General features: G+C 39.4%; 2 protein-coding genes across 6 annotated transcripts in view; one reads left to right on the top strand and one right to left on the bottom strand.

Annotated features, from left to right (window-relative positions):
- Positions 1 to 7,182: 7,182 nt before the first annotated feature.
- Positions 7,183 to 13,361, top strand: PIGH (phosphatidylinositol glycan anchor biosynthesis class H). Of its 2 annotated transcripts, none has more exons than XM_074290449.1 (4): positions 7,183 to 7,416; positions 11,327 to 11,536; positions 12,241 to 12,362; positions 12,604 to 12,757. In XM_074290449.1, exons 1-4 carry the CDS (start codon positions 7,237 to 7,239, stop codon positions 12,629 to 12,631), a joined length of 540 nt encoding a protein of 179 aa, XP_074146550.1. In that variant the 5' UTR covers positions 7,183 to 7,236; the 3' UTR covers positions 12,632 to 12,757. The 2 variants fall into 2 exon arrangements, with proteins under 2 accessions (XP_074146550.1, XP_074146549.1); XM_074290448.1 differs by having other exon boundaries at positions 7,186 to 7,416; positions 12,241 to 12,324; positions 12,604 to 13,361.
- A 1,984-nt stretch (positions 13,362 to 15,345) lies between these two features.
- Positions 15,346 to 26,308, bottom strand: part of PLEKHH1 (pleckstrin homology, MyTH4 and FERM domain containing H1) — a 68,599-nt gene continuing 57,636 nt past the window's right edge. For 3 of the 4 annotated variants that reach the window (XM_074290446.1, XM_074290447.1, XM_074290445.1), the window contains exons 22-29: positions 25,154 to 25,309; positions 22,707 to 22,807; positions 21,766 to 21,907; positions 21,466 to 21,608; positions 21,201 to 21,330; positions 20,072 to 20,158; positions 19,620 to 19,766; positions 15,346 to 18,921 (exon numbers count right to left, since the gene is read on the bottom strand). In XM_074290446.1, the coding sequence (XP_074146547.1) occupies positions 18,760 to 18,921; positions 19,620 to 19,766; positions 20,072 to 20,158; positions 21,201 to 21,330; positions 21,466 to 21,608; positions 21,766 to 21,907; positions 22,707 to 22,807; positions 25,154 to 25,309 (1,068 nt within the window). In that variant the 3' untranslated portion in view covers positions 15,346 to 18,759. The remainder of the gene's footprint in view (positions 18,922 to 19,619; positions 19,767 to 20,071; positions 20,159 to 21,200; positions 21,331 to 21,465; positions 21,609 to 21,765; positions 21,908 to 22,706; positions 22,808 to 25,153; positions 25,310 to 26,308) is intronic. The other variant, XR_012486520.1, reaches the window with a different exon arrangement.

Raw genomic sequence — 26,308 nt, 5'->3', positions numbered from 1 at the left:
AGAGAATGGTTCTCTAAGCACATACATAATGTAACGTAATGATGTAATCAATCTATTTGGCATATACTTAGGATAATATGGTGATGTAATGTTCTACAGTTGTGGATGTTTATTGAGGTTGTGAATGCTCAGTGTGAAGTAGTGCTGTAATGGTACTGGACTATTTAAAAGGAGTCTCAGACTCAGAACACTCTCTTGGCCACAGCTCTCAACAACAGCTCTCAGCCACAGACACAAGAGAAGACACCAGATTCCAGACTCCATCTTTGACTAAGCCACATGGCCCTCCTGTCTCCTTCACTCCTCCACTAAGAACAAGGACTCGGGCTGGTCCTGAGGTCCTTCAGAAAGCTAGTCTGGACTTTACAGCCAAGTAGGTCAAAAGAAAGTTGCAGGCAAAATGGAATTCTTGGTGGCTGGAAGATCATATAGCTAAGAGCTGGGTCAAAGTTGGAGAATCTAAGGGGGCCTAGGGGCAATCTTGGAAACTAGTCACTATCTTTAAAAAAGGAGGTAATTGTGCTAAATAAAGCTTCTTTTAAAGAGATGCCATTTACCTTTTAATGGACAATTCATGTGTTTTTTGAAGGTGATGAGTTCAGCTGCCCTCGATTCCTGGTTAGGGAACCAAAAATGATGAGGTTTGAATCCCCTCAATTCCCGGTGATGATGAGGTTAGTGGTAATAAGAGAGTTGTTAAAATCCCCTTTTAATCAGCCTTAGGTTTAAAGTGAAAGAATACACTTATTCCTGAATTATTAATTGCAAAATAAAAGTTTATTGTTGGATAGAAACCAGTTTGCTAAAAGATTGACTTCTATAGTGGCAGAATCCTATTAGGGAAATGGAATCCTACGCTGAAAGAATGCTTTCTCAGCCGCAGTCCTAGAAGCTGAGCAAGCTACTTTAAGCCTTCTTCTAGTAGTGAGTTTAAGGGAACCTGTTATATGGATATTTTGGTGCAGGGCTGGGACAGTCTGAGCTGATCAGACCAGGATTTCTCAATTGAATGAGAATTTAGAATTTCAAAAAGATCAATGGGAGTTGATTTGCCATTGAATAGTATTACTTCTCTCATCTTGGGAGGATGGGCCCTTTTTAGACTCCTTGGTGCTTGGGAGATCCTGATCAAAAAAGGGGACACAATCTCAGAGTGATAATTTGAAAGGAAAAGGGAACAGTTTCATTCCTGCTTCAAAGGCAATTTCCTGAACTTAACTCAAAGTAATACTAATTGCTACCTAATAATTGCAAGGAAATACCATATTCTAGCTATTGTACTGTTTAAAAAACAAAACAATGGTGTTATATCTCCTTTTACAAGTGAGTTTTTCCTCTATTAAACAGCTTTGCTTATTACGACAGGATCAGAACTTTAGAGCCAAAAAGTAACTTAGGTGGATATCTAGTCCAACCAGTATTTTAAAAATAACCCCCTTTATAGCAGTACTTCCTTGATGCAGGGATTATTTTTCCTCTGGAGATGAAGGAAGGAAGTAGAGATTTTCCCTTTTTAAAAAAAAATTGTCCTTTTTATTATTATGAACATTACAAACATCAATAAAAATGAGCATTTGCATAGAAATAAAAGAACTATATATAAAAACATGCCCATTAATACCCATGAAGTACAACTTATTTTTTGCAATATTTCATATTTTAAAATATGGCTTCTACATAGTTCCAGCACCATCCTACTTGTCTTTGCCCTCTTTCTGCTCTTATTTTTTTTTTTAATGATTCACTGATCTTTTCTTTCGTCATTTTAGTATCACTATTACTATCTGTACATTGCCCTATTTCTGCCACCACCCAAAGTACTCCTTCATAAAAGTAGTCACACAAAACAAATCCATACTTTGGCCATGTCTGAAAATGTCTTTCATTTAGCTTTTTTAGTCCACCACAGTATATTTCTTCATTAGTCTAATAGAATCCTAATTGATTTGTTATTAAGTGTTGATTACAGTCAAGTCTTTCAATGTTATTTTCCTTTACAATAATATAGTTATAAAAAGTATTTACCTGATTCTGTTCAATTTTACTCAACATGTTTATATAATTTTAAAAAAATTAGTGTTTTGTTATTTCTTAAGGAGCAATATTATGTCCCTATGCCATGATTTCTTCAATCATTCCCCACTTTTCCTTTTCTCCCAAATAACTTGCAATAACAAAAAAATGAATTTTTTTCCCCTTAGGACAGCTAAATTTCATGGTGTGGCAAGGCTGAAGTTAGAAAGAGTCATCTTCCTAAATTCAAATCTGACCTCAAACACTTACAGCTGTGTGATCCCTGGCAAGGCACTTAATCCAGTTTGCCACAGTTCCTGATTTGTAAAATGAGCTGGATAAGGAAATGGCAAATTAAGCCAGTATTTTATAAGAAGCAACAACATATTTTTGTATATATGATTCATTTACCTCTTTTTTTTTTTAATCTACATGGGGTTTTTAATATAAGTGATGATATCAGTGGTTCACAGTATAAATTTTGGGTTACAGCTCCAATCCCAAATTGCCTTCTAAAATGGTTTTGACACTTTATAACTTTGCCAGAAGTGCATCAATATGCACAATTGTTATTTTCCTTTGTCATCTTTACCAATATAATCAATGTGAGGTAGAACCTCAAGAGTTGTTTTTTCTTTGAGTTCTGCTGTACTTATTGAGCTATTCTCTTTTGATTTTCCCTCTTGGATTTGTTTTTTGTCCTCAGTTCTTGGACTGGGACTTCTGTGCTCGGGTCAATCCTTTCGATGTTCTTACATAGGTTACGTAGGCCTTGTTTGGTACTATCCCCTCTATAGTTGGAATGCTGCCATGTCTGATATTGTAATGCCACAGTCTCCTTGAACTGTCCTATCTCAGTCATTCTGCCCCAAACCTCAGGCTATCATACCATCCTTCCCTCTAGATCATCAAAATAATTGATAAGGATAAAAGGTCTTATATTTTAGAATATCAGATGCTGCTGCCCATCCCAATCTATTAGATTAGAAAGGTATCTGATACCTTTCCCCATCAGAATATCAGATAATCTTCCCATCTCCGGTGCCTCCCTATCATGTCATCCTCACTTGCTCTCTATTATGTCATTGTTTCTGACTCCCTATAAACAATCTCTATACCTCACATTTGATACTGGATACTTGGAGATGAGAGTCTGATCCAGTCAATTGACTTCCTCTCCAATAAATTAAATAATTAAATAACCTCTATCTCGCCTCAATTTCTCTGGCATTACAATATAAATAGTTTTAATTCATCAGCTAGACTGGAACCTCTATGATGACAGGGCTCTTCCTCTGGAAACAACATTGGTTCCCTAAACTTCCTTTATTTAGTAGTGTTGATAATCATTAAATAAACCTGCAAATCAACCTTAAGCCAAAAGGTCCCTTCACAACCCTTCTCCCACTTATGGTAAGGCATAACAATTGAAGGTAGCAAATTTTTCATGACTCATTTCTAAGAAAATCCCTAATTCTCCCTGGGAGAGAAACATGACTCAGGTATACCAGGGAAAACCAATAGTGACCAGGCCAGGCTGTATTTGAAAATCCTTCTCCTCTTCTACCAGTACCCAGAAGCACACCAGCCAATGTTGTTTTCAAAAGAAGAGCTCTGTCATCATGGAGGTTCCAATCTGATGATTTGGTTAGAGATATGAAATGGGGACATCCCATGAACAGGACCGGATCAGGCTTGGTCAAGCAGGAGAAACACCATTTCCCTGGCTGAAACACTGCTTTCAGGCCTAAAGAGAAGAGAAAGCTTAAGAGGCAAAGAATTAAAAAAAAAAATTAAGCTTTCTTCTTAATGTTTGTTTTTCATGCTATTTCTCTATTTTTATCTTTATATCTCCTTTAACACCTGTCCTCAGGCAGTTCACATAGTAGGCCTCAATAAATGTTTATTGTTGATTACTATTAAACCCAGCTGAGTAAGGAGTTGGACATGTCCCTTGGTTGTTCTTTACATAAGACTTTTGGACTCCTTAGAAAAATCTGTTTACTACAAAGATCTGACAAAATGCCAATCTCTTATTGTTGTTGTAAGTTGCCCTCTTGTACCCTCCAAGAAAACTTTAATGTCTGTTCTAAGTTTTTAAGAGATCTCTTTAAGATTTTAAGATTTTAAGATTGTTCCCTATTTAGATAGGTCTTGTAACTTCTTTTATACTTTATATGGGGCTCAAGGAAGTGACAAGTAAATGAATTTTAATGAAGAACTAGATTTTGTAAAAGAACTTGAAATGCAGAAATTTAACTAGCAGAAAAGGTTTTGAAGCTTTTCCCAGAATTTATTTATACTTGAGAATGAAATATTAATTTTTTAAAAAGTACTTTCACTAGTAAGACTATTTTTCCCTTTATTATAGCTCTTTATTTACAAGATATATACAGGTAATTTTTCAGCACTGACAATTGCAAAACCTTCTATTCCAATTTTCCCCCTCTTTCCCTGTACCTCCTCCCCCAGATGGCAGGCAGACCAATACATGTTAAATATGTTAAAGTATATGTTAAATACAATATATGTATACATGTCCATACAGTTATTTTGCTGCACAAGAAGAATCGGACTTTGAAATAATGTACAATTAACCTGTGAAGGAAATCAAAAATCCCAGGCAGACAAAAATAGAGGGATTGGGAATTCTATGTAGTGGTTCACACTCATCTCCCAGAGTTCTTTTGCTGGGTGTAGCTGGTTCAGTTCATTACTGCTCTTTGGAACTGATTTGGTTCATGTCATTGTTGAAGATGGCCACGTCCATCAGAATTGATCATCATACAGTATTGTTGTTGAAGTACATAATGATCTCCTGGTCCTGCTCATTTCACTCAGAATCAGTTCATGTAAGTCTCTCCAGGCCTTTCTGAAATCATCCTGTTGGTCATTTCTTACAGAACAATAATATTCCATAACATTCATATACCACAGTTTATTCAGCCATTCTCCAACAGATGGGCACCATCCAATTCAATTTTCAGTTTCTGACCACTACAAAGAGGGCTGCCACAAACATTCTTGCACATACAGGTCCCTTTCCCTCTTTAAGATCTCTTTGGAATATAAGCCCAGTAGAAACACTGCTGGGTCAAAGGGTATGCACAGTTTGATAACTTTTTGAGCATAGTTCCAAATTGCTCTCCAGAATGGCTGGATGTATTCACAATTCCACCAACAATGCATCAATGTCCCTGTTTTTCCACATCCCCTTCAACATTCTGCATTATCTTTCCCTGTCCTTCTAGCCAATCTGACAGGTGTGTAGTGGTATTTCAGAGTTGTCTTAATTTGCATTTCTCTGATTAATAATGACTTGGAGAATCTTTTCATATGGCTAGAAATAGTTTCAATTTCTTCGTCTGAAAATTGTCTGTTCACATCCTTTGACCATTTATCGATTGGAGATTGGCTTGATTTCTTATTTATCAGAACCTTTGATTGTAAAAATGTTTTCCTAGTAGTGTACAGAAATACACATAGCTTCTTAAAAGCCACACAACCAACCAGGAAATAAGATTATGGAGGACTATCAATTAGAAATCAAACATAACATTCGAGCTTGAGAGAATCTGAAACACCCTTTGTACCAACCCTCTCATTTTATAGATGAGAAATCTGAGGACTTTAAAAAAATATTGCTCAAGGTCACCTAGTACTTAAGTGGTAGAACAACTAGAACTAGAAACCAGTGTTATTTCCACTATTCCACAAATAACTTCCCACAAAATAGTGGCATATTCTGAAATATAGCCTGTTATTTAAATGGATCACTGATACTTATCTGTAAACTTCCAACTCTAACAGAGAGAACTTCAGTCCAGCTTATTGGGTTTTTTTTTTTTTTTTTTAACTATTTCATTTGTTTCTGGTTATATATGTGTAATAATAGTTGATCATCTTTGTTACTTGCTGTTCTTGGGTATAGTTTATTCCTGGCTCTGCTTGTTTCATTCAGCATAAGTTCATGTAAATCTTTTCAGGCCTTTCTAAAATCAGTTTGGTCCGCATTTTTATAGAACAACAATATTCTATTACTTTCATATATCCTAACTTATCCAGCCATTCCTCAACTGATGATCATCTACTCATGTGTACTTCTTTGCCACCACAAGAAGAGCCGCAGCAAACATTACTGCCCATGTGTGCCCTTTTCTCTCTTTTGTGATTTCCTTGGGATACAGATCCAGGAGTGGCACCGCTGGGTCAAAGGGTATTCAGTTTTATAACCCTTTGGGCATAGCTCCACATTCCTTCCTAATTTGCTTACACCCAAATCACGGACCCATTTTGACCTTATTTTGACATGGGGTGTGAGACGTGTGGCTCAAAGTTGAGTGTCTGACATTTTCCAGTTTTTCCAGCAATTTTTGTGAAAGTGGGTTCTTATCCCAGACGCTGGAATGTGGGGATTCACCAAATACTAGATTCCAGTAGTCGTCATTGTGTGTCTAATCTATTCTTGTTTATTTGTTCAGTAGCGATAGTCTTCCATTCCATTTTTATTTTTGTTCAATTATAGATTTGGATTAAAAAAAAAAAAAAGGCACTTTGCGTCGGTGCAGCATTTGCTGTAAGAGGCACGCTGGGATCGGCCTTGCCAAGGTGGGCCCTGTGGCTCCACTCGCCGTTCTTACATCGGGGCGGCAGCAACTACTGAGGAGCGTGACCTCTGAGGAGCGTGGCCAACACGTGGCCCCCTAATGCCCAGTAGCCCCGTCACTCTCACATGCCCGTATGCAAAGGGCGGAGCTTTTTCCTCACTCAAGGTTTCAGAGAGTAAATGACCGTAGGCTCTGCGGCTGTTGCAGGATTATCTTTCCATTAAGCAGCCCGCACTGTTGTCGCCCCCCCTCAGAGAGGCGGACTAGGTAGGAGACTGCGCGGCTCGCCCCTTCCTGCCTTCAGGACTCTACTTGGGCCGGGCTGTAGTTTTAAGGTCTAGTGGTTTCCACAGGCTGAGCTTACAGCATGGGAGCATGCGAGGGGCCACTACTTTTGCTCCGCGGCTCGATTACCTACGGAAAACAGAAGCGGGAGCCTTTCTCAAAGCGTCTGTGGCGTCCCACCTGCAGAGACCTTTTGCCACCTCCCGAGCACAAGTTCTACGAAGAATCGCGAGACCCGGGCGGAGGCGGGGCCGAACTCGGCTTCTTTTCGGAAGTGCGTAAGTGACAAGAGGGCGTGGCTTAGTCGCGAGGATAGAGAGAGGTCGGGGCTATGGAGGAGCGGTGCAACTTCTCGGACATAGACGGCGGTCACCTGGCTCTCCAGCGCCGCTGCTACTCCCCCTCCTGCCGCGAGTTCTGCCTCAGCTGCCCGCGGCTCTCGCTGCGCTCGCTCACCGCCACCACCTGTACCGTATGGCTCGTGGCCTACGGGCTCTTCACTCTCTGCCAGGTACGGAGCCTGCGGCTGCGCCGCCCCTCCTGCTGGATCCCTCCTTCCCCTGGCCGGGCCTCGGGGCCTGCCCGCTCGGGGACTGAGTCCGGACACCTCCGCTTGCCTCGGTTTCCATTTCTGTGAAATGGGGGCAGTGGTAATAGCACCGACTTTTCAGTGCTGTGAGGGTCAGAGATAGGATAATAATTGTAAGGGCTTAGTGGGTGTCTGGCCCAGTCCGTGTAATATTAGTTATTGTCTGATCCGTTTGGGGGGGAGCTGTCTGTCAGTGAGGGCTGTTGGGCAGATAGTTAATAGAAACATGTTCCTGAAACTGCAGCGTAGCCAGCGGTCATTTACTCAGACACCCAGCGGGTGTGAGAGACTCGGAGCTAAACGCTGAGAGACCCTCCCCGCCTGTGGGGAGCTGCATCCCAGCGCGGGAGACGGCGTGCCGGAATAAAATGAAAAGTACGTGCAAGGTAGATAAGTAGCGTAAGCGGGAGTTCCTCTCACAGGGAAGGCCCTGGGGAGGGGCGAGAAAGGCCCGGTGCAGACGATAGAAGCATGGAGAGTCCGGGAGGACTACGCTTCTAAGTCTGAAATAGGTCCTCTGAGGTAATCAGGAAAGTGTGCTCCTGTGTGGGAGCCCTGGCAGCTGGGAATCATAACCCACTTGAAGGAACTGCAAAGCAGCCTTTACTGACACAGGTGCTGCTTGTGGTTTGGGAATGAAATAAATTAGAGGCAGAGGGAAGAGGAGGGAGGTCAGAGAATGCAACTGCCTCTCCGTCTCCTTGTATCATTGTCGTCACCTCTCACATGAAGGGACCTGTTTCACTGGTCAGAATGAGAGCCCCAGCAGCTGCTAGCAGCAGGTTGCACTCGTAACAGTCTATCTATTTAACATCCCCTCAGAAAGCTTTCCACTGCCTTTGTTTATTTTTTTTCTCTCCCCTTTTTAATTGACCATGTTAATTTCATAATTAGCTTATATTTATAAAAATAATTATACCTGCTTCAGTCTGTTCTGTTCAGGGAAACATTAGCAGGGAATTGGCATCTCAAATTGTGTATAAAACCAGTGTGCATTCTATCCAGTGCATGTTGCTGGGAAAGTTTTTTTTGTCCTTTACAAGCCTCCATTGACTATCCAATGTTCCCACTTGGGCTGTAGGAGCTGTCACATGTCAGAAGTATATCTAAACATGCTGCTTCTAGTCCATCAAGCTTAAAATCTTTGTTACCCATGTCAGCATTTCTGACCCTGTCAGAGCTTGGGGTCACCTGGATGTTGGCTTCAGTGAAGCGGTCATAACAGATTTCATAGAAGAGACAGTTGAGGAGTGCTGGGGGGCTTTCCCGTCCTCCATTGTCTTTTAAATAAAATATAAGCTTCTACTTGACATTTTAAGTCCTTTATATATGGATCCTATTTGCTATTCCTCACACTAGATGTCTCATGTCTTCTCTCCATTCCTTTGCACAAGCTGTTCTGTGCGCCTGAAACCCGTGCCTTCTCAAGGCCTTGTCTTAGAATTCTTACAAAATCTTAGATCAGGTTCTGCCTTGTGTAGCAGACCTTTCCTTGTTTCCATCCAAATTAGCTCATCTATTTGGTATACATAATGTATCTCCTTACGTGCCCACATATGTTCCCTTACAAAATCTAGGCAAACCCCTTGAGGATAGGGATTGTTTTATCTTTTTCATTGTATTCCCAACATCTAATACAGCGGATCTTACTAAGTACTTGTTGATTGATTTACCACAGCTTCTAGTTTAGCCTTCTGGTACAACATAGAACAAGGCTACAGCCTCTTCTCTGGACAGTCTTTATAATGCCTGTCCCTCCCTCTTTTTTTCTTTTCCAGGCTAAAACAGCCCCTTCTTCTGTGATAGGGTTTCTGACCTGTCTATATGCTGCTCTCTCTTCTCCCTCCTGCTTTCCACGTCTCAGAGAGAGACTATCTGATTTAGACGACTCAGACAACTCCTTAGGACTGATTTATTTGTTGAGGCTCATAGAGAGATTAAATAACATCTTGTATTATATACTAAAAAGTATTAGAGTGATGTTGGTGCCTAAGTATTCTTAATTTCAAGCGCAGCCCTCCTTTGGCCTCCTCTGATAATGTCTAACATTCCGTATTCCTTTAAGATTTGCCAGACATTTTTATATTTTTTATCTCATTTGTACCTCAGAATGACCCTGTGAGGTAGATGATCCATAAGGCTGGGAGAGGCTAAGGGACTTCTTGTCCACTGACACAGAGCTAATAACCTAACCAATCACAGGCAAGATTTTTTTTCCTAGTAATTTACTTATTTCTAATATACATTGCTTTATGAATTATGTTGGGAAAAAAACTCAGAGGAAAAGGGAAAAACCATGGGAGAGATAAAAAAACAACAACAAAAATAGTGAACATAGCGTATGTTGGTTTATACCCAGTCTCCTTAGTTCTTTTCCTGGATGCAGATGGCATTTTCTGTCCAAAGTCTATTGGGACTGCTTTGGATCACTGAACCACTGAGAAGAACCAAGTCTTTCATAGTTGATTATGGCATATTTCTTGCTGTTATTGTGTACAATGTATTCCTGGTTTTGCTTGTTTCACAAGCAAGATTAAAACGTAGGTCTTCCTAACTCCAAGTCTAGCATTGTCTTCTCTGGCACCTAACTTCCTTGTCTCCACTTGATAACTTCTGTGCTCCTGAAAATTACCATCCTCTTAGTCCAAAATTTAAGGCCTTTCAAAGTCTGATCCTACTTTAATCCTCCAAATTAATATTCTATGAATCCTCCACTTGAGAGATTTTCTCTCACTTATTGCTTTAGGCCCCCCATCTCCCCATATTCTGTTTGCATTCAACAATCTTTCTATGGTAGGCCTCGTCTTGGGTTACTCCCACTCTGCTGTCTTCACTACTTTGCAGGGGTTGCTGAATGAAGCTGGAAAAGAGCAGAGAACTGTACTAATTGGGTTCACTATAAATTTGTGACATAACTGGACTTTCACTATAGCAAAGCAATCTTTTTTATACTACCTAATTGATTCATACCACAGCAGCTTTTCTAAACCTTTTCATCCCTCAGACTTCCCATAGTTATCCTTCCCCCTCATATTTCCCTGAAAAAAATTGAATCCATTTACCTAGAACTCCCTCTTCTCTTCTCCTCTCTTCTTCAACTCTGCATGATGAGAGAGCCTTCTTACCAGGGGCCACTACGTTCTGAATTAGGCACGTAGCCCTCATTCCATTCCATTTTCTCTAGTAGATTGTCCCTTTATCATTCCTGCTCTTTTTCTGATTTTCATACTTAAGTAATTGCATGTTAGCTCAGTTACTTAATAAATGCTGGATGAATTGAAATTCAGGGGCTAGGTGGTTATATAAAGAGTTGTTTGGATGCATATCTGGGTACCAGCAACTGAAAGACCGAGTAATCCAAGGTTTGGGACTGTAGCTGTGAGTACCTGTTTTAGCAGGAAACAACTACTAATCATCCAATTAATAAAACTACAGTTGAGTAGTATAAGTAATATGATTGTGGATCTCTAATTTTCCTTTCTGTATCCTACAATAGTATAGGCAGTCCTATATTCTAACTGAATGAATGAACCAGTTGTGCTCAGGCAACACTGAAAGACTGAAGTTCCAATATTTAACTCTTTGGAGGAAAAATTTCTGAGACTGATAATGGTACAAAGGCTACATTTTACAGTCTTTGTGGCATCTCTTTCCTCCTGTTCCTCTCATTTCCTTTATCTCCTTTATATTGCTAGAAAGGGATTCTTAACTTCCCGCTACTGGACCTATGTATTATCTTGTGGTGTTATGCCAGTTTGGTCATGGCTAGGATGATGAAGACATAAAATCTGGTGTAGTTTTCTCATTGGCTCCTTTTCTCTTTTTTCCTCAGAACAGCATGGTCCTCTCTGCTGCTATCTTCATCACTCTCCTAGGCTTGCTTGGTTACCTCCATTTTGTGAAGATTGATCAAGAAACCCTACTGATCATTGGCTCTCTTGGCATCCAAATGACCTCATCCTATGCCTCAGGAAAAGAGAGTACAACTTTCATTGAGATGGGCAAAGTGAAGGATGTTGTCATCAATGAAGCCATTTATATGGTAACTACTTTTCTGACACCTCTGGAATGTTCCTAGAACCCTGAGTGTTCCTTAAAATCCAGACATATAGAGTTTTTGACAACATAGAGTTGTATTTGATTGTATCAGGTAGATTTAGCCTTCATTTAATGGCCAGAAAATACTCGTGCACATTTTCACAGTGAAGGCTTTATTTTGTGCTTACTTTGAGGACCAGTTCCAAAGAGAAAAATCAAATTCTTATTGCATGTAGAATATCATAGCTGGAAGGGAGCTTGGGGAATCATCAGATCTGAACTTATTTTGCAAACAAAGACAAGAGAAGTGGAATGACTTGCCCATCGTCTTCATGAAGTAGGCAACACACTGGTTTTGCAGTATGCATTTTAAAATGTATGATCTTGTTATTACAGAATCATACTTATGTGTTATTCTATGGTTTATAAAACTCTCATGACAATTCTGGGGCTTAGGAAATCCATTATTGCCTTTATTGTAGATGAGTAATGGGGGAATTACTTCAGACATCTTCTAGCCTGGGTTCTGTGCAGTCTTGCTGTGTTGCCAGTCAAGAAAATGTTACCACTTTTCCCCCATCTTGTTACTGTCATGTACATTTTAAACATATTTATTACCTATTGGGAAGGTAGTCCTTTGAAGATGACTCTCACCAAAAAGCAACATGCTATATTTGTGCTTATACCATTTGTTTTATTCTCTTACAGCAAAAGGTGATCTACTACCTGTGCATTTTACTGAAGGACCCAGTAGAACCACAGGGGGTGTCACAAGTAGTGCCTGTCTTCCAGGTGAGCCCAGATGCCTTGCCTCTCTGGATTCAGATCAGGTGATAAATTCTTTGAGGGACTAGGTGGTGATTTAAATACCTTTGAAAATCCACAGTACTTGGTATAAAATAGCTAATTAATAAATATTTTAATTAACAAATAGATGAAGTTTATAGAGTTTACATATAAAGATAGAGCTTTTTGTGAAAATGGTAGATTGAGTTGTTTTGTCTTTCAGGGTACTAATAACCTCCCAAAATCATTAGTTCTGATTCTATATTTCTCCTCTCTGGACTTTAGAGTGCCAAACCCCGACTGGACTGCTTGATTGAAGTATACAGGAGCTGTCAAGAGATTTTAGCACATCAGGAAGTCATGTCAGCAAGCTCATGAGTTCCATCTAGCAGACTTCCATCCTGCTTCCTGTCAAGATAATCCCAGAATCTGGAGCTACAGCTATTCATTTGTTTGGGCCAGTTGTGTACCCCATGGCAGCATGGTGTAGTGGAGAACGTGCTGGCCTTGGACTCAAGAACACTTGTGCTTGAGTTCTCCTTCTAGCCTGTGAGCCCAGGGAAGTGCCAGACCTTGGAGGGCCTCAGGTAGGGCAGCTGCCTGCCTTGGGAGAGGGAGAACCCTTTATCAGCAGAATCACGGCCATAGTCCAAAATGACAAGTGCCAGGTCATTAGCAAAACCTAGCCATGATGACCCACATGGAAGTCGGGGAGTGTAGAGGACTAGAATAAGTGACAGACTGTCCAGATGATATCCTATCTTTACCACAGACACATTATGTGGAGTAGACAGGTCATTTTTGTTAGTTTTCCTTTACATATAGCAGGAACAGTGTCATAGTTTTACACTGCCTTCTGCACCTTAAAACTGTTGAAAGGAATGAACGAATGTGAAATGGACATAATTATATTCCTTTTCATTATGTGGGGAAAGGTAAAATATGAAGGAGACAAGAATGAGGAAGTCCTTTGGAGGAAAGGAGTTGGATCGAAACAAGGGGGTATTATGAAAGTGATTGTAAATAAAACAGAACTGGGAAAATTTATGTGTTTTGCTTTCTCTTTGTAGTGGTTCAGAAATACCTTATGGAGGAATTCTGAGAGCAGAATCTTTTAATCTACTCGAAGAAACTAGAACGATTCCTTTTTCATAGCTCATGATTAGAGGGAATGAGTGATAAGCCAAAAATTGATGGTCTATTTGCAAAAATAATCAGAAAGTCTCTGGTCTTCAGGCTCTTTCAATATCACACTTGACCCAACTCTAGAATGTGAGTTCCATTTCAGATAATCCTAGGCAGTAGAGTTTGGCAGATCAAATAAGTTGGTGCAAACCACATTTTTTTAGAATTCTAGAGGTTTATTCTTCCCTAAGTAGTGTGCCCTAAGGAATCAAATTCTTAGGTTTTTTAATAACTATAACCTCTCCTATAATGTTTGAGAGACTAAACAACTCAGAATCATAGAATTGTTGTTTTTTTTTTTTAATTTTATTTATAAATTTTTTTGACATTATATATGCATGAGTAAATTTTTTTTTTTTTTAACATTATCCCTTGGATTCATTTTTCCAAATTATCCCCTCCCTCCCTCTACTCCCTCCTCTTGATGACAGGCAATCCCATACATTTTACATGTGTTACGATATAACCTAGATACAATATATGTGTGTAAATACCATTTTCTTGTTGCACATTAAGTATTGGATTCCGAAGGTATAAGTAACCTGGGTAGATAGACAGTAGTGCTAACAATTTACATTTACTTTCCAGTGTTCCTTCTCTGGGTGTAGTTGTTTCTGTCCATCATTGATCAACTGGAAGTGAATTGGATCTTATTTATGTTGAAGATATTCACTTCCATCAGAATACATCCTCATACAGCATTGAAGTGTACAGCGATCTTCTGGTTCTATTCATTTCACTCGGCATCAGTTGATGTAAGTCTCTCCAAGCCTCTCTGTATTCCTCCTGCTGGTCATTTCTTACAGAGCAATAATCATTCCAATAACCTTCATATACCACAATACGAAAAGAGCTGCCACAAACATTTTGGCACATACAGGCCCCTTTCCCCTCCTCAGTATTTCTTTGGGATATAAGCCCAATAGCAGCAATGCTGGATCAAAGGGTATGCACAGTTTGATAACTTTTTGGGCATAGTTCCAAATTGCTCTCCAGAATGGTTGGATTCTTTCACAACTCCACCAACAATGTATTAGTGTCCCAGTTTTCCCACATCCCCTCCAACAGAATCATAGAATTGGAAGGGACTTCAGAAGCTCAAAAGAAATTCCCCCCCAGCGCTGATACATTGTTGGTGAAACTATGAATGGATCCAACCATTCTGGAGAGCAATTTGGAACTATGCTTAAAAAGTTATCAAACTGTGCATACTCTTTAATCCAGCTGTGTTTCTACTGGGCTTATATCCCAGAGAAATCTTAAAGGAGGGAAAGGGACCCACATGTGCAAAATGTGGAAGCCTTTTTTGTAGTGGCAAGAAACTAGAAACTGAGTGGATGTCCATCAGTTGGAGAATGGCTGAACAAGATATGGTATATGAATGCTGTGGAAAACTATTATTCTGTAAGAAATGTCCAGCAGGATGATTTCAGACAGGCTTAGAGAGACTTACATGAACTGATACTAAGTGAAATGAGCAAAACAAGGAGATAACTATACATAGCAATAAGACAACTATACGATGATCAGTTCTGATAGACTTCAACAATGAGATGATTCAAACCAGTTTCAATTGTTCAGTGATGAGAGCCATTTACACCCAGAGAGAGAACCATGGGAACAGAGTGTAACACAACATTGCATTCTCACTCTCTGTTGTTATTTGCTTACATTTTGTTTTCTCAGTTTTTTCTTTTTCTTCTTGTTCTGATTTTTCTTGTGCAACAAGATAAATATATAAATATGTGTGTGTGTATATATATATATATATATATATATATATATATATATATATATATAGGATCTAACATATATTTCAACATATTTAACATGTATGGGACTACCTGCCAGCTAGGGGAGGGGATGGGGGGAAGGAGGGGAAAATTTGGAACAAAAAGTTATGCAAGGGTCAATGTTGGAAAAATTACCCATGCATATGCTTTGTAAATGAAAAGCTTTAATTAAAAAAAATGTAAGAAAAAGAAATTTCCCCCTCTTCACCCAAATGAACAAATAAAACACTTAATAAGTGCTTACTATATTCCAGGCAATAATCCCTTCAGGTTGTCGTCCACAGAAGACTCAGTGATAAGGAACATTACTTCTTAGAACAGGTCATTGCAGTTTCATGTAGTTGTAAATATTAAGAAAGCTTTCCTTATTGAGCTAAAAATCTGCTTCTCCAACTTTCTTCTGCATTGTCAAGTAGAGCATGGCTAATCCCTCTTCTATAGAATAGCCTGTCATATAATATTTGAAGTCAACAGTCATGTTCTGCCAAGTCACTGTGCAATCTTGTTTCCCCATCTTAAAATTGAGGGTCAGTCATACTGCCTTTTGGAAGATGTCTATCCCAATATCGTCAAGGATTCCTTGGTACATATGCTGCTTACCTTATGACTAATGATTTATAAGCTCTACTAAGAAAACTGTCAGCAACAGAAGAATTTGAGGGGGAAAATGGAGAATCATTTAGGTTTTGGCTAGAAAAGAAAGAATTGTCACTTAATGACATGAACCTCCATGGGTTCTGACAATTTCTATGATCTGTGTGAGATTAATTTATGATGGTGCCTGTCAAGATATTGTATCAGTTGGCTCCCTCACAGACAGCTGCTTCAACTGTCTTTGTGGTCTTTCTGGTAGATCGATATACTCTTCGGTGATTTACGTTACTACTGCCAGAAGTAATGCAGGGAGCTCCAGAGAAATGACTTGTTTCTAGGTGAAGTATGGTGTTCTGATATTAGATACAAATAACAGAAGTATCAAAGACATTGGTTCTAAGGGAGATTTTTCTCTTTTGAGTCCTCATGGCCCTGGGGATGTAATTATAGTCAAAGGAAGTTAGGAACTGAATAAATTGCTCCAGCAATCATTATGGAGATGACCTGCTATATTCCCCATCATTACCAACACAAAATGCCAACTACCTCTAGTGGAAAGGTAAACTTAAAGAATAGTAGCATCCCCTCCCCCATTCTCTGGACCTCTCTTGACCATTGACCCTTCTTCATTCATAGCTCCCACAACCATTGTTCAAGGTAGCAATCTTTGCAAATATGCAGCTCTGATCTTTTCAGTAACCACAACTACTGAACACTTGCCATTAAAGTCCTTGGAATTGTCAAATGGTTTAACATCAGATACAAGGTTTTATTGGTAGAAATGACACTTTAAAAGATGTATTGCTATCTGCTTACCTACTGTATCCTGAATACCCTGAGCCTTTCCATTTGACTTGTGGCAGAAATCTCCCATGTGTGTTGTTTCCCACATTAGAATATGAGCACCCTAAAAATGGGGACTATTTTGCTTTTCCATTTGTGTTTCCAGTACTTTATATAGTAAGATTAATAATATATGCATTGGTTCATTTTGCATGGCATTGTGGAGAAGGAAATGACAAGCCACTTTAGTATCTTTTCCAAGAAAACTCTAAAAGGATTCACAAAGAGTCAGACACAACTGAAAAATGACTAAACAACAGAGTATTGACAAACTCCAAGGGAGGGAAAAAAAAATGGGGAAAAGATCCATAAAATCTAGCGTAAATAATTCCTTTTTTGGTTGTTGGAAATACCAACTTTTTACTTATTGTTGCAGACGAGATTATTCCTGTTTGCAGGGGCTCAGGATATTATGAATTAAGATTGGACATATGCTCAGCCTTCCACACCTGCCCTGGAAGGATGATTATAATAAGGTATGTCAGATGAATCTTCATTTCCTAATTGAAGGGAAGAGGTAGGAACAAGAACAGTGAAGTTATATATTGTATTTGAATACACAATAAAAAGTGCTTATTATCTTGTTCTTTCCAGCTTAAGAGTTCATAGGGGGGGATTTTATAGAGCCAGAACTTCTCAGAGAAACTAGGTCCAACTCCATCCATCGTGAAGGAGATTGGTATTTCAATGTCAGGGTTCAAAACATTTAGGTAGATTTGTTTTTCCATGCAGCTATCTCTGCTCTCTTCCTCATAAGTGTTAAGTCTACTTGGGTGTTAGGAAATGAAGTTGTAGTCTTACAAAATGTTGGAAAGATGGTATTTTTATCTTGTTGGCTTTGGATGGAATATAGAAACCAATAACAATCATCTGCCTTGTTCTCAGTGAAGAGAATTTGGTTATAGGAAACAAAAAAGAACGAAGCTTTTGTTTTCTTTCACAGTTGTTTTTTTTTTTTAAGATGAAATATACTTAGATGTTCCAGTGAGCTTGGCTAATTCTGCATTCTTAATATTTCTCTTAAACTGACTGCCTACAGAAAGCAGAACTTGGCTTTAGGGATACAATCAGGATCACAAGCTTTAGTAGTTCAACAAAGCTGCAAAAAAAGCAGATAGTGTATTTATTTGGACCTTCAAAGACCAGGAAGAAATCAGTGCAGTTAGTTCTTTGTGCACAGTAATGATTGCTTATTTTTAAAGCATTTGGTCCACTGATTAAACCAAGACCAGAGGAGACAGTGTAGGACAGTGAAGTTTGCCCATAGTCTAGAGTACAGCTCATTAGCCTCAGTCCCTACCAAGGTTAGGACGTCATCATGAAACAATATACTATCACACAAGTCACTGCAAGTATTCACTCCTACTTAAGGGATTGAGTTTCTTTTCCCTATCATTGGGGCAAGAGTGTACCCATCGTCCTTCTCTGCAGTTCCTCGTCTCCTTCGTCTGGATAGTGTTGGGAGATAATGAGTAGTGTTCCTTGCCAGAAACAGGAAAGAAAGCCATTCTTTCTTCCCATCTCCTGTTACCTCATAAGTATGGAAATAAAGCCTCTTGGTGGTAGGCTTTAGGCCTCCACCATAAGCTCTGGAAAGGTTAGTTTGTATCATCAGATATGAATTGAATGTGGGGGAAAATTGGCTGCTATTAAAAAACCCTGAATGCAGAGAATATGTATGATTTAGGAGATATTTTTCTTTTCAAAGGCAGTGTCCTGGATTCTGGATGATATCTGCACAGAATCCTGACCTCTCTTGGAAGTGTGGTAGAATTGTATTCAGAGGCTGGCCATTTTGTGAAAAGAGTTCCCTCTTAGTATTTGGCCTCTGTCATTTGGGTTTAGATTTGGGAAACAGAATACAATAGATTGCATAGATATTGTCATGTGCCTGTAGAATTGGTGAAAATTTGAAATAGGCATAAGGGATGGAATGGGAGTTAGCACATAGTAGAAGCAGGGACCCACCAAGATGTCACCAAGTCCAAAGGCACAAAATGAGGGGAGAAAGGGGGAGGAAAGATGCTCATAGAAGCGTTGGCCCTTTAGTGTTTTGTGAGGCAGAGGCAAGGAACTGTTTTCCATCCTTTCCTTGGAGGTGTCGAATAGGAGGTGTATTTGGAGATGAAGCTGAGATTGTGGAACTGTGGTTCATATAGCTGGCCATCATAAATGTCAACTCTGCAATCTGGGAAGAAGAAAGAAGCAAAATATGCTTCAGTCTATATTCAGACACCATTAGTTCTTTCTCTGGCTATGGATAGAATTTTTCATCGTAAGTCCTTCAGAGTTGTCTTGGATCATCGTATTACTGAGAATAACTAAGTCATTCTCAACTGATCACCTTACAATATTACTGTTACTTTATACACCGTACATTTCCAAGTAAATATACTATCTGCATGTGCTAATGTATGTAACAGAAAGGAAAATAACTAAAATCTGGAGAGGTTCAAGTCTACTTGGACATTCTGAATTACTGCCTGCACTGAAGCCATAAAATTTAGATGGAGATAGAGACATCTTTTGACCCAATGCAACTTGGTCTCTCTTCTAAGTTTTAAAGTTTGAAGGGATGGTAGCACAATTTATTGGGATCTGGGTTAAAATTCTAGCTCTGCCACTTATTAACTGTGTGTGACTTTGGTCAAGTCCTGACATGCTAATCTTCATCTGTTCTGCAAAATAAGGATGAACATACTTTCATGACTTCATTGGGCTATAGTAAAAATCAAATTATATGATATGTGTTAAGTATTTTATAAACCCTAAAGTGCCACAAAATGCCAGCTATTTTATTTACCCTAAAATATGAAGCTGTAGCCTTTCCTTCATGGAACTTACAAAGCTTCAGAGTAAATTGCACTGGCAGCTGCTCATACCTACCTTATGAAGTGCCATCTGGAAGATCAACTTCTCAATGCTGCCTTTACCAGAACTCTTATCTGGAACAGATCTGATCACAATCATAAAATCATCCTGGTATCCACCAAACGTCATCACCAAGGAATAGGGATAAGTGGCTTGAATTTGCTATAGAAAGAAGTCAGTTGTAGGTGGGAATGAGAGATTCAGTGGGGACCTTTTCTCATCTTTCAATCTAGAAATCAGTGACATGCTAAATATTTTTTAGACACTAGTGGTCTCAGCTAACTATGGATCATTTCATCACAGTCTGGAAATTTATACTTTAAAAACCTGTACTTCACATATAAGGGAAGCATTTACATATGGAAGCATAAGAATTTGTAGTGACAAAACTCAGGCCTGAGGTGAAAACAAAAAGGTAGTATCTAAGGGTATAGGGAATTGGGGGGCAAATCTGTTTTTCTCAATACCATTGTGTTGTGGTCTAGGATACTGACACCATCTTCATTCACAGCAATCCACACCAGAATGTTCCCCTTGGTAGAAAGTTGAGTGGTCTAGAGATATAAGAAACAATTTGGTCAGTAGCTTGGGTATCCTGATCAATATATTGGGTCTTTTTGAAGAGCTGAGTACTTCATATATGGATGTATCAATGAATGTTGTTATTGGATCAGTTTCTCTTCTTGTGGTAACAGAATTTTTGTTAGTCCCAGAGTTAGCCCTATCAAGAAGATGCAGATATTTGACTTTCATCAACTTGTCTTAGGGGTGTTGATGGAAATACAGGAAGAGGGGTAGGGAGTGAAATGGGGGAAAAAAACCCTGAAATTCTATGAGCTCTGTGTCCTATCGAATTCTTAGGGAGGAGGGATGGGAAGAGTTTCTAGTATTCAAGATTATCTTCTTGACTCACAAGAATAAGATGCTATTAAGTCTGTGATAATAGATTCAAGCTATGCCACATGATGAAACTGGACTTTTTTTAGATGAAACTGAAGTAAATAGTTCCTTAAGGAACTTGTCCAAGAGGGCAAACAAACTCCTTCATGTGCAAGGCTTGTTAAAGATTCATAATCTCTCTAGATTGCATTTTAAAAATATTCCATGGGGTGTAAGAGGTCACTAGCATTTTACTGTGAATGAGTTTATTACTTAACTTTAATCTAGTCAGGAATGATCAGAGCAGTGAGGGAAGGGAAAGAAAGGCAGAGAAATGGGCCACAGCAAAAAAGGGTCTCATTAGAAATGAGATGGTGCACTAGTGACTTCTAGTGGAGAAGCATCACTGTGGGTTACATTCCCCAATATCAAATTACCATCATGACCTTGTGATCTTCAATCTAGTCCAACATGCTCATTTTATAAAGAAACTGAAACTTGGAAAGAAGAGGGGGCAGGCACCCTTCTAAGAGTAGGTACAAAGTCCAGAATTCCAATTCAGGTTCCACTGATACCAGTTCTAGTAGTGGGATCAGGGATGAAGCTAAACCAGGTCAAATCTAAGCAGCTGAAAAAGAAGGAAGCTCTAGGAGGGTCTTGGAGGTTCCCCATCTATTGTGGTATTACATATGTTTTTTAGGAATCACTGACACACACCTGAGCAGCAAAGAGTTTAGCACCAAACAGGGACCACTTCCGAGCCACAGTTAAGTAGATACGGATGCACTCAGCGGAAGAACAGCCTTGCAGTGTTGTCCATTTTGAAGCTAGTGTCTCTGCCAAGTACCTATGGAAAGGGAGGGGAAGAAAACTCCTCAATGAAGGAGCCAGATGCAAGATTTATGGGGCAGCCTTTGCTACCACCAGAACATCTCCTCCCTATACCACCTCCTATATCATGCTGAGCTACTGCCCATCCTACCTCAGCTGTTCAGAAGGGGCGCCACATTTATATCTTTTGGGGTAGAACCTATCTAGGACCAATTGGAGGAGATGTTGAACCTTGGCCGGAGCTGTTCCCACAGGACCAGGAAGGTTAGACTTCTCCAAATCCCCATATTCCATCTGTGTAGAAAGTATACAAGCATTAGGCCTCAATTAGGGCCACAAGAGTGTTCGTAGGAAGAAGGAAAGGTTTGTTAAGAAGTAATAGTAAGTCATCCAGTCTCTTTTGGACCCTAGTATCAGAGGTATGTCACTCAGCTGATGGCAGATCACTTACCTGGGCCATCAAGGCAGCCATCTCAAGAGCTAGTTCCTTGTTAACCGGGAATCTCCCTGCAGTGATCTCATTGCTGACTTGGAAGGCAAGCAGAAGCCGCTCCTGCTCTGTTTCTCCCTTAACCTGATTCCGGAAATAAAGCCTTCAAGAAGCAGAGAGCACATGGAAGTCTTGACTCAAGGACAATATAAAGAGAAATCAATATAGATACTGAACAGGGAGCAATAAGGATTTAATTTTCTTAGGGTTGTTTTGAAGAAGAAGGCTTTTGTCATCATGACCTTTTCCACAGAAAATTGTTATGAAGTGTGCCATAGAAAAAAGGATCATGACATGAGTTCATACCAATAGTAACACATGGAAAGAAGGTCCTTTGGGGTCCTCAAAACTTCCTTGGATTTAATCCCACTAGATTACTAGAGTAACTAGATACTATGACCTAACATCAGTGAGTTAGATGAATTAAGCACAGTGGAGATGTTAGGTCAATGGAAATTTATTATTTTATTGGGAGATGATTCCTGGAAAGGAATTGTTTGTCTAACCATGCTGTATAGTTAAGTTATATACTTCTAAGAATGTCTGTACTTGTCACTTGAATTGGATGGAGGAGCTACTTGTTCAATTCACAGTCTTAAACTCTTAGTGCCAATGGAAAGCTTCCCCTTTATATGGTAAAACAAACTCCTTCAATGAGATTAGTTTTTGCTCTTTTCCTGATCAAATAAGAAGTAAAACCAAAGAGGGAAAGTCACAGAGAGAGTCTGGGACAAAGCTGAAGGTTAAGCAATGCGTAGAGCTTGGGCCCTTTCCCCACTTTGTAGAATAGAAAACATTTTGATCAGTTAGAGAGGGAACAAGCTCATGATGGCAATGAAAGGCTGTACAGTTGAGTCCCTTGTGTAATATTTATGTCCCATCCCATCATCAGTGTTCAGGACCTGTTCTTGTAAATCAGCTTCACAATCCGGTTGCTGCCCTCAGACTTCCTAGGATGAAGCTCTCTCAGAGATTGTTCCCACTTGGAAATGGCATCACAGATCTTGAGGAAGAATAATAGAGAAAGGTGATTTTGTGAAGGGGAACTCAGAAAGACCCCTGAAGATATTCTAAATGGCCATTTCCTTTCAATTAAGTACTACCTTACCCATTACCAAAGGCTTACTGGGTATCTCCTATGTGATTAGCCCTAGCCTGAGCCAAGAACTAGAGCTCAGAAGGATGAGCAGAACTGTAAAATAAATTGTGTGCTAACCCTGGAGTATCAGCTGCTATTCCTCAAAGCCCTGAAGGATTTTATCTGCTGGAAATCTCTAGAAGGGAGCCATGAATGTTGATTGGATTGATATAGAAAAGAGAAGAGTATCTGATGGTGTAGATTTCAGTCAGAAAATGTCCTCATATTTATATTATCCATATATATACATACATATATGTGTGTATATATCTCCTCATTTTATAGCCTTAGAACAATACTGAGTTTTCCAGGTACAGTAGTGCAGATTCCAAAGTCCCACCTAATTACTTTCTTTCTGGTTGTTCAATAAATAGGTTACTAGCTGCCCACTGTTTTTACCAAATTTCTTTATTTGTCAAGGGCACCACCATTCTTCAAGTCTCCTATGTTTGCAGTCTCAACATTAGCCCTAATTTCTCACTTTTCCTTACTACATAGATAGTATTAGTTGCCAAATCTTGGTGTTTCCTGCCTCCATGTTTTTCACAATGGATCCTTTTTCCTAATACATCTACCATCTTAGCTTAGGCCCCCATCACTTTTTGCTTCAACTATTGTAATGGTCTGTTTGGTTTCTTTAAGTTTTCACCATTCCACTATGTTGTCCCAATGATGTTCTAAAAGCACAGATTTATATCTCTCCCCTACTCAACAAACTCCAATGACACACATTTGTCTCTGGGATGAAATATAAACTCCTTTGTTTGGCTTTAAAGTCCTTCATACATAATTCAGCCCCAATTTCATTTCAGTTTTTCTGGCATATTACATCCTTTTCTCTACATCACTATCCATATGAATTGGTCTTCTCTTTGTACCTCATACTCAACGTCTCCCACCTCCATGTCTCTACATCTGGAAGACTCTATCTTCATTTTTGTCTCATAGAATGTTTCACTTCCTTCAAGACTCAGCTCAAGCACCAATTCTGTTCAAAGTCTTGCTTAATTCCCCCAACTGCTAGTGATTGTTCTTCCTATTACCTGGAGTTGGAATTCCTTGTAAGTGTAATGTATATGTTTTTTCGGATAGAATATAAGCTTATTGAGATTTGGGACTTTTTCATTTTATGTCTTTGCTATGCTGTGTGCCTAGCACTTAGTCAATACTTAACAAAGGATTGTTAAAGAATTAATTGATTGCATTCTATATTTACTATGTGGATAGGAAAAGGTTACAATGAAGGCAGGAAATCATTTTCAGAAGTGGGCAACAAAAAATTGTCTTAAAGAATATAGAAAACCAGTGTTCAGCCTTTTATGTACCTTAAAGGACCTAGTCAAAGAAACAAATTCATGAGACTTGCCTTATCAACTATTGTCATATAATCCGAAGCAGGTGCTTCTTGGATCCCATCCAAAGACATTTGGTTTCAAAAGGAACCTCAATATTTAATAAGGGAACTTTAGGGATTGTGGGTGCTGCATATGCAATGAGGCAATGTCATTGTCATGGTGTGGAAAAAAGAGAGGACTGGACATGGAATCAGATGTGTCCAACTCTGACACTGTCACTGAGACCTTGGGCAAGTAACCTTAACCTTCTTAAATCTTAGTTTACTTATCTGTAAAATGTAAGTGACATTATTTGTGCCAGGCATCTCACAGCACAACTGTGTGGATCAAATTGTCACAATGCTCTGTAGAGTGCTCTGTAATATGTAAAGTACTATCACCTCATCTGTAAAATGAGCTAGAGAGGGAAATGGCAAACTACTTTAGTCTCTTTGCCAAGAAGACCCCAAATGCGATCAGAAAATTTCATTCAGGACTGAAACAACTGTACAACAAAAACCAAACTAACCAAATCTCCATTCTTCTTTAGGATATGTTCTCTTCACTTTCTTTTTGGACTTTCCCTACATTCTTCCCCCTCCTCCAATATCTTTTATGCCTTCCCTTTCCCTTTTAGATTCCTTTTATGTATTGTCTTCCCCTGTTAGAATGTAAGCTCCTTGATGGCAATTGTAATTTGTAATTCCCAGTGCTGTGGCTCAATGCCTGGTATAGAGAAAGTGCTTAATAGATGCTTGTTGACATAACTTGATTTTATGGCCAGTGAAATAATTCTCCTTGCATAATCAATATCTTTAATGAAGTGACTATGCACAGGGAGTTCTGTCAATGGCTTTATGTGGAGGCATGAAATCACCTTAATGCTTCCTTGTAAGTAGTGTTCCAAGTCCTTGCCAGAAGGATCATCTGTGAAGAGTGAAAAGCCAGAGTGGGATACCTTTCTCATTCCCATTTCTTGGTTCAGCTGATGGAGGAACTCATCCACCGTGGAGGAGCCATCAAAACCTATCACCTGAGAGGACAAATATTTCTCAGTATAACGGAAAGCAATGGAAGAGGTCTAAGGTAAGACATGAGAAGATTTGTTGAAGGGCCAGAGAAAAATTGGTTTGTTTGTTTTTGTACAGAGAGAAGAATGCCTAGGTATAGTCAGCTTTATTCTACTGATAAAACATAAAATTCTAGTGATGAAGTTCTCGGTAGCTGGGTGCAGTTGGCAGAGAGAAACTGGAGCATTGGTAGAATTGTTCCCTGGAGCAGGTAGGGAAAAGGCTCTGAGAAAGATGAGTGTAGCTTAACCAGTTTACTCCCTCTGTGGAAGTTGTGGGCAGCCCAGCCATGTCCTGTCAGAAATCCCAGTCATGTCTCATATTAAATTTTCCCTATAAATCTGCTTATGGCCCATGCCATTTTTGTTGAAACCCCTTTGGATCAGTGTACCACAACACTCAGTTACGTAGTGTCTTTCTCATCCCCCTACTATGGTATTTCTCCTTATAGCTAACTAACTCTTTTGGGGTGCCTAAATCCCTTTTAGGGTTTATTCTGCCAGCTAAGGGCTTGCCCCAGCCTCATGTGGGTATTTTCTTTCTCCTGGCTAATTGAGGGTTCCAGTAGGGAACTTGCTCTTTCCATCATTAATTGTTAAAAACCCCTTTCTTGCTAACTTTATGCTCTTTCACTCTATTTCTCATTTGCCATTCCTGGTGTTTGTTGTATCTCTTCATTTCGTCTATAATCTCTTCTCCTAAATAAACCTATCTTTTGCCAAAGAGAATGGCCATTGGGACTTTTTCACATGACCGAACCCCAATATTTGTGCTCTTTTAAATAACATCATTTGATGCTTACAACAACCCCATCATTTGCCACATCACTAGCATGTATCTGCTTTGTGACTTTTTTCCCTAGGGATGGGAGTTGAGTGGACCTGTGATGTCATCAATATAGGGATCTCTTAGTGGAGAACTCCCCTCATCAATACAAATCAGTTTCTTCTCTGTGACCCTGG

The sequence above is a fragment of the Sminthopsis crassicaudata genome, chromosome 2, assembly GCF_048593235.1.
Source record: "Sminthopsis crassicaudata isolate SCR6 chromosome 2, ASM4859323v1, whole genome shotgun sequence".
In the NCBI taxonomy this organism is placed as follows: Eukaryota; Metazoa; Chordata; class Mammalia; order Dasyuromorphia; family Dasyuridae; genus Sminthopsis; species Sminthopsis crassicaudata.
This window is presented reverse-complemented; position numbering and strand designations above follow the sequence as displayed.

What these genes read in the sequence shown, in the direction of transcription:
- PIGH (XM_074290448.1), top strand. Translation starts at nt 7,237, where the DNA reads ATGGAGGAGCGGTGCAACTTCTCGGACATAGACGGCGGTCACCTGGCT. An exon ending in TCAATGAAGCCATTTATATG is followed by an intron (nt 11,537 to 12,240) that starts GTAACTACTTTT and finishes ATTCTCTTACAG; the next exon opens with CAAAAGGTGATCTACTACCT. An exon ending in AAGTAGTGCCTGTCTTCCAG is followed by an intron (nt 12,325 to 12,603) that starts GTGAGCCCAGAT and finishes TCTGGACTTTAG; the next exon opens with AGTGCCAAACCCCGACTGGA.